This window comes from Sceloporus undulatus, chromosome 4 (genome assembly GCF_019175285.1).
Source record: "Sceloporus undulatus isolate JIND9_A2432 ecotype Alabama chromosome 4, SceUnd_v1.1, whole genome shotgun sequence".
Classification (NCBI taxonomy): Eukaryota; Metazoa; Chordata; class Lepidosauria; order Squamata; family Phrynosomatidae; genus Sceloporus; species Sceloporus undulatus.
In genome coordinates, this window is record NC_056525.1 from 66,557,127 (window position 1) to 66,572,475 (window position 15,349).

Sequence of the window (15,349 nt, forward strand, 5' to 3'; positions counted from 1 at the left end):
ACAATATTCTGGGTGAAATCTGGGTAAATCAAAATAGAGTGGCACTACTACTTCCCTTGATCTGGAAAATATAATCCTGTTAAAGCAGTCTAGACTTGCATTGACTTGTTTGGCCACTGCATCACACTGTTGAGTCATGTTTAATTTGTGGTTTACTAATACCCCTAGATCCTTTTCGCATGTATTGCTTTCAAAGTAGGTGTCACACATTCTATATTGGTGCATGTGAGAAGGATCTAGGAGTCTGCGTGAACATGGGAAATAGACTAGCAAATAATAGTTCTAACAGAGCTTTCATCAATGGACATCTGTTCCAACCGAAATACATTGGGCCCTTGATATCTGCTGGGTTTTGGTTCCAGGACCTCCCATGGATACCAAAATCAGTGGATGCTCAAGTTCCATTAAATACAATGGCACAGTAAAATGATATTCCTTATATAAAATGGCAAAATCAAGCCTTGTTATTTAGTATTTATACTTTTTAAAATATTTTCAATCTGAGGATGCTTGAATCCATTAATAAAGAATCCGCAGATACAGAAGGCCAACTATAACTGTGAGTTTTTCCACTTGGTTCAGTGGTTGTACCTTACATTAACAGTAATGAATTTCTTAGCATTTAAGACACTGGGCAAAGTGACATTAAGACAGCACTCTTACTGATTACCATGCTAGGTGCCTCACTGGGTCAGAATAAGGCCCACACAGTCCAGCACACTTTACAACCAGAAAATCAGAGCTTGGAAAAATTAATTTTCAATACTACAACACCCAACTGTGGGAGTTGTAGCCCCCAAAATAACTTCTTCAAGTTCTGCAAAAGATGCTTAGTTGGCTTGCCCAAAAGTGAGGACAGAACCTATTTTTTTCCTAAACCATTCATAGCTATGCCTTTGAGCTTAAGGGTATACCAGGGTTAACCATAACTACCTCTCCTATTAACAATAATGGCTTGCAACTGTATGAGTATGAGAAGAAGGATAAGTTTCAGCATTCTCATTCCAGAGAATCAAAGCATCCTTGGATTCTCTGAAAGACCTTTATATGGACTGTATCATGGCAGCAGTAACAACACGTAGGAAAGATGCAGAACTTGGGAAGTTACCTGTTTGGACAGATGCTCTCAGAATCACCCAGCAAACATGGCCAATAACTAATTCAAACTTGTGAAAATCACAACCACCTCTTGCCAAATGTATCTTTCTGCCCAGTTCTGTAGTGGACACCAAGAATGCCTACTATCACTGGTTGCCAGTGCCAGGTTCAATCATGTCCAGGTAAAAATGGTCTCAGGTAGCAGGATTTTGGGGGTTGGGGGGGCATGAGTCCTTGGAGAACCACTTCAGTTACAGTACTACTGAGTTCAATTGTCCAGTAGCTATATATAGGTTCAGTTCAAGGCAAAATAGTTATAAACAACCAACAAAGAAGCAAGACAGAAAGCCAAATCTGTTGTCCAGCCTTTCTCTGAAAATAAATCTTCTAGTTTTCCACCTGCAATGATAATAATGCACTGTGATAATAGGCAATGATAATAATGTGGTGTACTAGCCATGCCTGTGCCTGGCCTGTAGAAGGTCCTAGGTTCCTTCAACAGCAGGAAGGTTAGCAAATACCACAGAAGAATCATACAGCTGGAAAGGCTGCAAGGATCATCTACTCCAAGCTCCTGCCATGCAAGAACATATAGCTGGGATATGGGCATCCAACCTGTTTAAAAACTTCCAATAAAGGAGAGTCCACCACCTTCCAATCCATTCTACTGTTCAACACCTCTTCCCATCAGGGAGTTCTTCATGAAGAGATGCTCCCAATCAGGACAGAGAAAACATGGACTCCAACTGTAACTGAACATGGAGCAGCTGCCTTTGGGTGGATATATATAACACACACCCCTCTGTCATTCTTGATAAAAAGTATTCTGACAACTTCATAGCAGAACTCTGCAAGATCAAATCACAGAACCAGTTTCCAGGACCAAATCACACTGTTCTTTTTTTTTTATCAGTCTCTTATCACAAGTACCAAATGGGCTGCAACTTGCCCTCACCTTAACATGCACAAGCAACTAGATAATTTCATTCTCTCCCTAATTTGAATCACATCCATAAATAATTTTAAAAGTGGTTTTAAAATGTATAAGCTGCTGCAAGAAAAGGTGACACATACCTATAAAGCTTGGAGAAGTCACAGGTTTGCACTAAAATTCCCAGAATCCCCCAGCCAGCATGTGTGGAGGATTCTGGGAGCTGTAGTCCAAAAACACTGTTGATCTCTGTACATGGATAAATAAATCTCTAGTTATCACATCAAAGCCTCCATGTTTCCCTTACTTCTTGATGTTCCTAGAAAGAGAAGCACAAGTGGGAATGAGAGAAGACTATTTCATAGGTTGTGGCCCTTAGCTATTATATGTTCCTTTCAACATATCATTTTATCTCTCCCAAACCATTTTTTGCCAATATGTATGGACAGAGATGTGGCTGGCCCAAAAAAATTATTAGGAGCATTTCCTAAGTATCCTATGAGATGAGCAAATGAAAGTCTACATTACTGCAAGATCTTTTCATAGCAATAGTTTGTGGAATGTACAACTGCGACCTTCAGGTCTCGAAGCCACTCTTTCCTTCACCTCAGCATTAGTCAAGCAACTATTGCTGAATTCAAGCAACATTGTGCACAACTAACTACTCACAGAACTGAAAGAATAAGGGAAATCACAACTTGGGTCTCCTACTGTGCAAGTAAGACTCCTTTTGGAGTTTATTCATACCTTCAAAACGCTTTCACAATAGTTGCTTTAAATCAGCATCATCACTACCTGGCTGTTCTCTCTTAAGATTAATGCAAAGACTTCAAAACTAAGTAAGTAGCTACAGGGTGGAACTGGCAGCTTTCTTTAGCCCTGGGGTAATTCCCTTTTGGCATGTTCGGTCACCAACAGATTCTTCTGTTATAAGACAGCAACCTTTCATTACTGCATGGAACCTTTAATTGTCTACTGCATTCATTCCAGCCTTGTCATTTCATGTACTTTTAACATTTTGGCTGGCTCTCAATACCAGCCTCAGCAAAGAACATGCGCCAGGATTGAAACATAAGCCCAAAGGACATGGTCCAACCCAAGTTGAAATTCAAAATTTAGTTATAGCAAGCTAAGAGGTACTCATTTCTTTCTTTCTCTGCTGCACCAGAGAGGCTAGGCCTCCCACCTCCCAGTGAACAATCAAAGCTCATACTAATATATACTCTTGAATAAGCTGATTTCATGTATAAATTAAGGGACTGGTTTGGGGGCAAAATTATCAATTTTGATATGACCCTTGGATAAGTCAAGGATCGAACTTAAGGACCACCTCCATTTTTTTCTGCCCAGCCCAGGCATCTGAAAAGGCTTTCACCACACTACGCAGAGAAGGGGATGATTGCTTTTAAAAAAAATTAAGGCACAATATTAACTCTTATCAAAAACAATATAGGGAATATTTGCAAGAACAATATAACTGCAATTGATATGTATAAAAAGAGCATATACAGAACCAGATAAAATTAATCACAGACTATTCAGTCAGATGGTTATGCATATTCTCATTATTTCTACCTTTGAAGAATTGTAACTCTCTCTCTGACTCTATGGAATTTTGGAATCTGAACCCAGTTTTCATTACTCAAGACTCAGTCATTCTCCTCCCAAAATTATAGCTCATGTTCTTCTCCATGGGTGGAGAGGAAAGTCAGCAGAGGGAAACTGGGACTTTCCAGGCCTCTTCTGAATCAAAGAGACATGTATAAAATTGCATGGCCAGAATTAGCTAGGCTATTTGACTAACAAACTAGCTATGATATACATTGTAAAGTGGATGGTAAAAGTTGTAGCATAAGCTTTCATAGACTTGGTTTACTTCCACAAATGCAAGCAGACCAGGGCCCGGTACATACGGGCCTTTGTGACACCCTCGTCACATGCTAGGGTTGCCTGAGGGCGGAGCGTCCACACGTCCTGCAACCCTAGCACGTGATGAGGGCTTAACAATGGTGGGGTCCTGTATACATGGGGAGCGCCATTGTTACATAAGTGCCACATGGCGCCATGTGGCGCTTACGTAATGAGTGAGCCAGTGGCGCACTTGTTACACCACCACCGCAGCTTGAAAAGAACCCACTTTTCATGGGTTCTTTTTCTGCCAATGGGAAGCCGCGCGGATTGGTGGTGCAGCTTCCCTCCGGCAGAAAAACAGACTCCGGGAGGCCACCCTTTTTGCGCGGTCTGTTCCATGCCCAAGTCTACAAAAGTTTATGCTACAACTTCTTTCTCTCGGTCTCAAAGGTACTACAAGATCCTTTTGCATACAGATATTCCAAACGAACACAGCTATATCTCTGAATGTCAAGTGGCATTCCCAAACACTTCATTTGGTTTAGAACACCGGTTCTCAGCTTGTAGCTTTCCAAATGCTTTGAACTTCCAGAAGCCTCATCTAGCATAGCCAATGGCCAAGAATTGTGGGAGTTGAAGTTTAGAATATCTGAAGAATCAAATGTTGAGAATGACTTGTTTTACAGTATCATTCTGGCTTGAATGCAGGCATAAACGTTTCCACTCAAATCCCAATTGTTAGCTATGAAACCCCTCAAATTCTATAGCAATAGAATCGTAACATAGAAAATAAAAAGACACACTGTGCAAAGGATTTAAAGTATATCCGGTACAACACGGCAGACGAATGGCTAGTGACCTTTGCTCTATAAATGACAGTTACCAACTCAGCTTTCAATCTGTTTGCTGGTTTGTCTAGATCCATTGAGATAAATAAATAAAAATAAAATAAATAAAAGGTTAATTATATCCCACTTTTTGTTAAAAACAATCAAAGCGGCTTACAAGAGTTAAAATACAACCATATATACAAAATATCCCCCCCTTAAAAGACGATTAAACAATATAGAATTCAAAATTACATAACAATTAAAACCAATAAAAGTGGCAGAGTCATAATATATATATGGGGGGAGGGGGGCAATCACCACATGACCGAGTAGTTTATTCTGGAAAGGCCTGCTGGAAGAGATCCGTCTTGACAGTTTTCTTAAAGCTGTCTAAGTTGGTGATTTGACGGATCTCGTCCGGCAGGCCGTTCCACAGGCTGGGACAGGTTGCAGAAAAGGCTCTCTGGGAAGTTGCAGTCAATCTAGTTTTTATAGGTTGCAATAAATTCTTCCCAGAGGACCTGAGAGTACGGGCCAGATTATATGGAAGTAGGCGATCCCTTAGATAGATTGGGCCCAAGCCATGTAGGGCTTTAAAGGTAATAACCAACACCTTGTACTGTGCTCGAAAACTAATAGGCAGCCAATGGAGTGACATTAATATTGATGTTATATAGTCACTCCTAGATGTTCCAGTGATCAACCTGGCCGCCATATTCTGTACCAATTAAAGTTTTCGGACTAGGCACAAAGGTAGCCCCATGTAGAGCTCATTGCAAAAGTCAAGTATTGAGGTTACCAGTGCATGTACTACAGTTTTGAGGTCATCCAATTCCAGGAAAGGGTGCAGCTGACGTATCAGCCAAGCTGATAGCAGGCGCTCTTGACCGTCGCATTCACCTAATTTCTCATCTGAATCAATGGATCAAGAAGCACCCCCAGACTACAAACACAATCCTTTGAGGAGAGCGTGAACTCTCTAGGACTGGAGGTTGCAGCCCAATACCTGGTATAGGAGCTCCTATTGTAAGTACCTCTGTTTTGTCTGGCTTCAGCTTGAGTTTGTTTTCCCTTATCCAGTCCATTACTGGCTCAAGACACTGATTGAGGGGAGAAATGCCATCTGACGCCATTGCTGATGCCCTAGACATGGAGAAATATATTTGGGTGTCATCAGCGTAATGATAACACCCCGCCCCATGTCTACAGATGATTTCTCCCAGCGGCTTCATAAAAATGTTAAATAGCATCGGGGACAGGATGGCACCCTGAGGGACGCCACAATTAAGCTCCGTTTTTGAGGAGCAACTGTCCCCGAGCATCACTCTCTGGAACCTACCCGATAGGAAGGAACGGAACCACTGCAACGCAGTGCCTCGGATTCCTAACTCTCTCAGGCATTCCAAGAGGATGTCATGATCTATTGTGTCGAATGCCGCTGAGAGGTCTGGGAGCACCAACAGGGTCATGCTCCCTCTGTCGATGCCTAGACGAAGGTCATCAGTTAAGGTGACCATGGCAGTCTCCACTTCATATCCTGTCCTGAAGCCAGTTTGAAATGGAGATGGAAGCTTGAAGGGCAGCCCATCATCATAATATTTCATATTGTTATTAAATTTGGGGTGTTCCGCAACATTAAATATATTATAATCTTTACTACAACCTTGTTAAGCCAGATAAATATTATTATTTACATTTTGCAGCTGGAGGGGGAAAAGCTTAAAGACACCTTTTTCAAAGTAGAACATAAGTACACACCACAGACTGTCTGATTCATAGCTTAGACAGGATATTACATCTGCTCTCATAGTGATACACACATCAACAGAGGCATGGATAACTTTAGCCATCCAGAATATGAATAAACACTGCAAATAATTTAATATTAGAATTACATTATATTAGCATTGCAAATTAACATTAGAATTACAGCAAGTCCAGCTTATTCAACTAAAAGGGACTTATTTCTGAGTAGCCATGTAAGTGACTGTACTGCAAATTGCAGAGATTTCAAAAGCTATCTTTAATGGAGAATAATTTGGTCTTCATCTCCATTGCCCCAGTACTCCCTGACAATAGCTCTCTTTCCATTTAAATTGCAACTCTGTCACTGTTTTGTATAGGCTGCCTTATACTTGGGTAGGAGGCAAGCATCATCAGCATGTCCCAATTTCTACTTAAATCTCACAGAAGGTAACTTTGGTTGGGTCTAAGAACATTACATTTTGTGGCTAAAATAATTTTCTACAAGTATTTTGAAACATTCATCCAACTTTTTGCAATATTCTTATGTTTGTATTTTGCTGTAGGCAAGCGGATATATATATATATATATATATATATATATATGCGCGCGCTGGGCCCTCTAAATGTTGTTGGACTGCAAGTTCCAGCACTCCTAATCCATGTAGCCAATGCCAAGGAATGTTAGAGGAGTTTCAGTTTAGCAACATCTGGGCGTTTGCATGTTTCCCACCCCTATTCTATGATTATTTGTACAGTACACTAATTTGATGGTCTATCTACTATTTAGGAATCCACATAGCTGGATGAGACTTGCCAGTGAATATTTGCAAGACAGTGTGCTGTCATTCAAAAGAGTAATGATGAAAGAATCCTCCCAACATATTTACTTGATTTCAATGTGTGGTATACCATAAAGACTGCAATGATGTTTACAGGTTGCATCTGTAGTGGAGAAATAATCACCACTTTAACTGTCATGGCTCAGTGCTATGGAATTCTGTAAATTGTAGTTTGTTGTGGCACCAGAGCTATTTGACAGACAAGGCTAAATGTCTCACAAAACTATAGGGCCCAAACAGACAGGCCAAAATAAAGCTGCTTTGGGTCACTTTGGAGGTATGCTGTTTAAATGACACACACATCTTAAGAGTCCAGAAGCAGCACCAAAGCTTAGGACTGGAGTGTGGCTTTGGCGTGGCTTTTGGCCTCTTAGGACGCATGCAGCATTTAAACAGCATTCCTCCAAAGTGATCCGAAGCAGCTTTATTTTGGCCTGTCTGTTCGGGCCCTACAGTTTCCAGAACAGCACTGAGTCATAACAGTTAAAGTGGTGTCAAACTGGATTATATCTGCAGTGTGAATGCAGCCACAGAGGTAACACAATTTCCTGCCATATAGGGCACCAGTAGTTGCTTCCTAAGCATCAGCCTGATCTTCTATAATTGTAACAATACAAGCCCTTGAGAGCATCCTTCCTAGACCTACTGATCTCCAGGTGTTGGCTATTAGCCCAAAAGGAAATGATTATAATCATTTCCCCAAATATCTGGAGGTCAACAAATTGGTGAAGCTTCCTTAGAGCAATTTATACAACCATCTATAATTAAGCAGAAGAACCTGTTTCAAGAGAAGGAGAGGCTGTCTTTTGTCACTTGGGGTCTCATTGTACAACTACAGGTTCATTTAACCAGAATTGAACTTTCTGTGGAGTGCATTCAACTCACATGGTCAGCACAATGCCCTGCATTAAGCCTCCTTTTCACTACCAAAGATTGGCACAAATATGGATTAATTTACAGCCTCCATAGAGGTGGCTATCCAATGTATCCATCTCCTTCACCATTCAGCTTCTGCAAAGAAAGGAATGGGGTTTCCCCCTTCTTTCCATCCATAGCTTACATAAAGCCATAGCAGAAATGCAGCAAAGACACATGTAAACATGTCCTTACTCTTAGAATGATCAATTCTGTAATATCCAATTATGTAGTCTTTATAAAAAGAGATGAGGTTACAAAATAATGGCTTGGGCTGCAGGTTGTGGGGTGTGGCCCATGGCTGCTGACCTCTACTCACAGCTTGAAAAAGTTACGTTTTTAGACTACGATTCCAGTGGCAGTGCTGGCTGGGGGATTATAAGAGTTGTCACCCCAAAATTAATTTTCCCCAATATTGTTCCTATAGTAAATAGACAGGTGTCACCCTGAGATGTCATGCAATACAGCTCTAAAAGCTTTGACAGAGAGAAGCCTAGGATTCAGCTGGTTACACAACTCTTGTTCCTTTTCTTCTCTTGGAGAACAGCTTATAGAATCTGCTGGGGATACAAATGGGCCACCAGAGCAAAGAATAAATTAGCACCACTGGATGGCAAGCTTTAGCAGCAACTGAGTGTACTGTATGCTGCTGACAAGCTACTTGGCAAGTTATGTCACAGTTTGCAAGCACTGATTCATGGCTGCTAATTAGCATTTACTCAGCGCCAGCCACCACACACTAGGCACTGCATAGAGCACACAACTGACAAAGTCCCTGCCCAGCAGGTATACACTCTTAAACTGAAGACAAGAAAAAAGTGAAAGGAGAGATTTGGAGGAACAAAGATGGGAGGGTTGACTGGGAGCAGACAACACAGAAGAGGCAAGGTCACAGTGATTCAGGAAAGGCGGATACAGTTCGTGAAACCATTTGCTTTTTCAGGAGGGGAAAAGACCAAAACAAAAAGGAAGGCCTTTTATGCACTAGAGAGCAATATTAATCTGTACTGTACTTAATGGTTCTCAGCCTTTGGTCCTCCAGAGGTTTTGAACTTCAGTATACAGACTCTCTGGCTGTTTGGCTATGCATTGCTGACTAGGGCTTCTGTGAATTAATGCCTGAAACATCTCAAAAGTCAAAGGTGGGGAACCACTTGTCTATGCAACAAAAAGTTTGGTGGCACCTAACAAGTTCTGTCTGGCATAAGCTCTCATAAACTCCAGCCCACATGGATCCATACAACCTAAGCATGTATATGCCATAACTGAATTCATGTTCTTGAGTTGCACATGGGAGATTCAAGGGTGAGATCAAAGTAGGACCATCACAGAAGTATAATGTAAAATAGCCAGGAGACTGATACATTCCTAAAGCTTCAGTGCATCGAAAGAAACCTAAGCATGTATATGTCATATTAATGCAAAAGTTAGGACTGGAGCATTCTGCATATGTGTGTGCTTCCAGGGGAGAAGCTTTGGACAAAGAGGTTCTCAGGTAGTCACATATACAGATCATAATAATGATCACAATTGTTCAGATATTCTCCCGCTCCTCCAACAACTTTGCTTGTGTTCTATTCATCAGAATGATGATCACCCAGTGCAAATTAATTTGTCCACACATATATACACCCAAGAAGGGCCTGGCTGGATTAAAATTTGTTGACTCCAATCTATCATAGGGTTCTCTTGATAAGATATATTCAAAGGAGGTCTGTCATTGCTTTCTTCTATGACTGAGAGAGTGTGACTTGCCCAAAGTCACCCAATGGATTTCCATGACCGTGTGAGGACTTGAACCCTGGTCTCCTGAAGCCCTAGCTCCACATTGAAACCACTACACCATTTGTTGTGGTGATGTGCCTTCAAGTCGTTTCTGACACATGGCAATCCTAAGGCCAACCTTGGACAGCCAAAAAGACAAGCAAATGGGTCCTTGAACAGATCAAGCCTGAAATAACCTCTAGTGGCCAAGATGATAAAACTGAGATTGTTGTACTTTGGTCACATCATGAGATGGCGTGACTCATTGGAAAAGACAATAATAATAGGGAAGATGGAAAGCAGTAAAAAGAGAGGAAGACCCCATGCCATATAGCTGGACACAGTTAAGGAGGCCATGGGCCTGAGTCTACAGGACTTGAGCAGAGCAGAGGACAGAGAGACTCATTGACAGGATCATTATGAATCAGGATCGACTTGAAGGCAGTTAACAACAACAAGGTAAACCTATCACAGGGGTTTCCTTGCCAGTTTTTTCACACCATGTTGTCCTCTAGGTGTTTGATGAGCCATAGTAAATTTTTGCCTTAATGCTGACATACATACAAAAATATCTGGAGAATGTGAATGTGCCTCTGCATCAGTGAGACAGGGAGAAGAAGGGCAATTCCTCTGACGCCTAAGAAACTGGCCCACCATCTTTCCTGTTACCCAAGGATGACCACTACAGGGTTTTTTTTTGTTGTTGTTGTTGTGTTTCAACTCGTTCCCAACTTATGGTGACACTAAGGCCATGGAGTTTTCTTGGCAAGATTTGTTCAGAGGTTTGCCATTGCCTTCCCCTGAGGCTGACTTCCCCTGAGAGTGTGACTTGCCCAAGGTCACCCAGTGGCTTTCGTGGCCTAGCGGCAGGATGACCAGATGTCACAACAGTGAAGGAGGGCAAGGCTCTGCGAAATGTAGGGCATTTGAGGGGAAATATAGGACATGTCCAAATTAAAAGCTTGAAACACTCATAGGCTGCATCCACACTGCAGAAACAATCTAGTTTGACACCCCTTTGTTAAACTAGATTATTTATGCAGTGTGCATGCAGCCATAAAAATGTAAATTTGTGGTTTAGTCAAGCTCAAAATGCAGGACAGTTTGGAATTCCTCCTGGAACGAAGGTGGAAAGGTAGGACATGTCCAGGAAAAGAAGGACGTCTGGATACCCTGGCCAAGTGGGGACTCTAGCCCCGATCTCCAGAATCATGTGGTCCAATGCTGAAACCACTACACTTCGAAGGACCCCTGCATTATACCCCATCTCAAAGTGGGCCTGAGTTTTGACTGTCCTCCCCCTGCTGGTTAGGAAACAGGCTGCAGCCCTGGAGCAGAAAGACATTGCCAGTCCCAAACTCTCCAGGGCCCAACTTTTCAATCCCCTTCCCTTGTTTAGCAGCAGATCCTGGCCAGATCCTGCTAGAGAAACCCTACATCCTCCCTTCACCTCTCTCCTTCCAAATCCAGAGAACAAGATCCAAACTACTTTTTTAAGCAAAGAACTCTGCTTGTCTATGTATGTGTGTGCGCGCGCGCATGCACATAAGTACAATCAACCCTCCATATCCACGGATTTTTTTATCCACGGATTCAAGCATCCACAGTTAGAAAATATTTTTAAAATATAGAAATTCTCAAAAGCAAACCTTGATTTTCCATTTTAGACAAGGAACACCATCTCACTGTGCCATTATATTTAATGGGACTTGAGCATACATGGATTTTGGTATCCACAGGCGGTCCTGAAACCAAACCCCAGCAGATACCAAGGGCCCACTGTATATAGTTCATACACACACACACACACACACACACACATATGTTGGAGGTCTAGCCAGCATGGTGTAGTGGTTTGAGCATTGGACTAGAACTCTGAGAGACCAGGATTCAAATCCTGACTTGGCCATGGAAAGCCAATTGGCCAAGTCACACTCTCTCAGCCTCAGAGGAGAGCAATAGCAGACACACATGAACCAATCTTGCCAAGAAAACCAGGTTGGCCATCAGTCAGAAACCACCTGAAGGCACCCCACAGGAGATTGTGGGCCTCTTTCCAGAACTTCAGCTCCCCTTTATAGTCTCGGGCTCATGGCAGTACTGCTCCTGGCTTTTTTGCAAGACCCCTGGGGACTGCCATTGCCCTGGCACTCAAAAATGAAGGAAAGCACCTTAATAAGAGAGATGCCAGCAAGAGCAGAGGAAGGAGAGAAGGAAGCTTTAGGTTTTTTGGCAGGGTTTTCCCAACTATGTGGCCGTGTTCTGGAAGAGTTTATTCCTGACGTTTCGCCTGCATCTGTGGCTGGCATCTTCAGAAATGAGTGGGGTATAAATGAGCCCACTTCCTCAGTTGGTAGCCTGAAACTTTGGGAGACTTTAGCCTACTTTCTCAGTTGGTAGCCTGAGCATTGGGAGACTTGGAGCATCAGAGTGGGCTCAGGAATGGTTGCATGGGAGTGAGTGGGTATATACAGTGAGCCCTCCATATCCACAGACTTTATCCATGAATTCAAGCATCTGTAGTTTAAAAATGTTTTTCAGATAAACCAATTCCTATAAGCAAGTCTTAATTTTGCCATCTTATATAGGGGACACCTTTTTTACTGTGCCCCTGTATTGAATGGGACTTGAGCATACACGGATTTTGGTATCCACGGGGGACACTGGAACCAAAGCCCAGCATATACCAAGGGCCCACTGTATATATATGTGAGCCCACTTTCTTGGTTGGTAGCCTGAGCATTAGAGCATCAGAGTGGGCTCAGGGAATGGTTGCATGGGAGTGAGTGGGAGATATATACACATACACATACACACACACACACACACTGTGAGCCCACTTCTTCACTTGGCAGCCTGAGCTTTGGGAGACCTGAGCCAACTTTGGTAGGGTCCCCAAGGGGTGTGTGTGTGTGTGTGTGTGTGTGTGTGTGTATCACGCACACACCACACACCTCCATGCCACCATGCTCTGCATGCAGATGCAGGCAAAAAGTCAGGAATAAACTCTTCCAGAACAGGGCCACATAGCCCTAAAAAACCATTAATAAAAAAGTATAGATGCCGGCTGTGAAAGCCTTCCTAAAGAAAGCCTGCTTGCCTCTTTGCTTCCCTTTCCTCCAAAGGCAGCCTCTAGTCTAACCTCTTTCCTTGAGCAGACTTTCTTGGGGGGATCTCCCTCTGACTCACCCCAAAGTGCTGATGAAGCCATTGACCGAGCCTTCGGCGTAGAGGGAGACGATGTCCCCAATGTGCAAGAAGCTGGACATCTCATTCATGGTGCTGGCGGAGGGTCCCGACGACCCTCTTCTGCTGCTGGTGCTGGTGCTGGTGGTGGTGCTTCCTTGCCCACCATGTGCCTGGAGCAAGGCAGGGGAAAGAGGGGGACAAACCCCGCTCTACAGATCCAGCAAAAGGAGAGGAGCCAGAGCCAGGAAAGATGCCTCTGACACGCGTCCCGATCCCCACTGCTCCGATTCACAAGACACGAGTCAGCAAACGAGGAGGAGGCAGAGGAAGAAAGCAGCGTGTGTGTTGACAGGAAAAGGATCCAGCAGACATTTGCATGAGTTTCTTCTCTCCCCCCTCCCTCCTTCCTTCCTTCCTCCTCCGAAAGGCACACTCACTTTCTCTCTCTTTGCAAACTACCCTTAAGCCATTCTCTCTCTACCTGCAGCCAATAGAAAGTGAGCAGGAAGTCCGGATGAAATAATGAGGCTGGATGCAAATCGTGTCTCTGAAGCAAGGCAGGACCGGGGGGGGGGGGCACACGAAGCCACGCCCCTCCTTGGCCACGCCCCTTCCACCCCCAGGGAGGAAAGTGCTTCCAACCGCCAGGCTTTTTGGAAACAGAAGGCGAGGTGGAGAAGAAGGGCTCTTGAGAGCCCCAAGGAGGCAGGAGTGAGCAAGAGGGAATTGCTTTCAAGAGTGGATGTTTTAATAGCCTTATTATTATTATTATTATTATTATTAATTGATATTATTGTTGCAAAGGGCTCCTAGAGCAGATCAAGCCAGAAATCTCTCTGGAAGCCAAGATGTCCAGACTGAGGCTGTCATACTTTGGCCACATCAGGAGGAGGCACAACTCACTGGATAAAACAATAAAACTAGGAAAGGTGGAGGGAGGAAGAAAAAGATGAAGGCCACATGCTAGATGGACTCTTATGGAGGAGTTCATGGGTATGAATTTGCAGAACCTGCGCATAGTGACTCTTGGAGATGTCTCATATTCAGGGTTGCCGTGGGTTGAGATCAACTCAAGGTTGGATAACAACAACAAAAAATTATTTCATTAATTTCCAACTTCTGTAACTCATTCAAAGACATGTTCGTATAGCCTAACCTTGGGAGACTTGAGCCCACTTCCTCAGTTGGTAGCCTGAGCTTTGGTAGGCTTCAGCCCATGTCTTCTCTAGTCTACCAAAGTTCAGACTACCAACTTTTCTCTTCCCCTTCGTCTCAAAGGTGCAACAAGATCCCTTTGTCTTTCATGTTTTAGAAGATCTATCCTTTCATTTCATTTCTTTTTTTTAAATTCTTGTAAGCCACCTTGAGTCCCATTTGGGCAGAAAGGCAGGCTATAAATCTAATCAGTAAAACCAAATGGTAAAGGTGCCTCTGTTCTTCTCCCACCCGAGTCAATGCCCCCCAAATGAAAACAAAGTTGATGTGATACTTCTTGTCCAAACAGGCTATAATAATGAGTCCAGGGTACAAAGGTGGGGGGGGGGAATGAATGAGACACACACACAAATATATCTTTTAAAAGGCAGTACATGAAAGCCACTGGGCAAGTCACAAACTCTCAGCCTCAAAGGATGGCCATGGCAAACCCCCTCTGAAGCAAGTTGCCCAAGAAATCCCCTTGACATGGTTGCCATAAGTCGTAAAGGACATAAAAGCACCCACCACCAAGCTGCTATATTTGACAAGGTTGCCCCAGGCATTATGAATTGAGACATTCTTGGCACCCCCTTGATTCAGTAGGTCTACTCTATTTGGAGGAGAGAAGGGTCACCAGAGGTCCTCCTTTTCCAGGACATGTCCTCCATTTCAACCTTCTGTCCAGGAGAAATTCATAAATGCCCTCCATTTGAATCAGGACAAAGCAGCAGGAATTTGTAGTCAGATGAGTGTTTTTAGCTTTTATTTGGTCATGTCTTCCATTTTTCTTTGAGGTGCTCCATTTTGTGGTGCTTTGTCCTCCTTCGCAGTGAAGACATCTGAGGGCCTGTCCAAAGGATCCCCATACATGCAACTGTAGCCCATCTCCTCAGTTTGTTCGGACCTTGGGCAGCAGAAGCCATGCAGAGTGCATATACATTGTAGAAATAATGCAGTTTGACACCACTTTTAACTGCTGTAGCCCCACC

General features: G+C 43.2%; 1 protein-coding gene across 4 annotated transcripts in view; it reads right to left on the reverse strand.

Moving 5' to 3' along the window:
- The window catches only part of ITPR3 (inositol 1,4,5-trisphosphate receptor type 3), a 161,484-nt gene that overhangs the window by 128,583 nt on the left and 17,552 nt on the right, over positions 1–15,349 (reverse strand). For 2 of the 4 annotated variants that reach the window (XM_042462364.1, XM_042462363.1), the window contains exon 1: positions 13,164–13,638. The exons of 1 other annotated variant lie outside the window; for it this stretch is intronic. In XM_042462364.1, coding sequence (XP_042318298.1) covers positions 13,164–13,252 — 89 coding nt within the window. In that variant the 5' untranslated portion in view covers positions 13,253–13,638. Of the gene's footprint in view, positions 1–13,163; positions 13,644–15,349 lie in introns of those variants that run through there. One more of the 4 variants, XM_042462367.1, reaches the window with a different exon arrangement.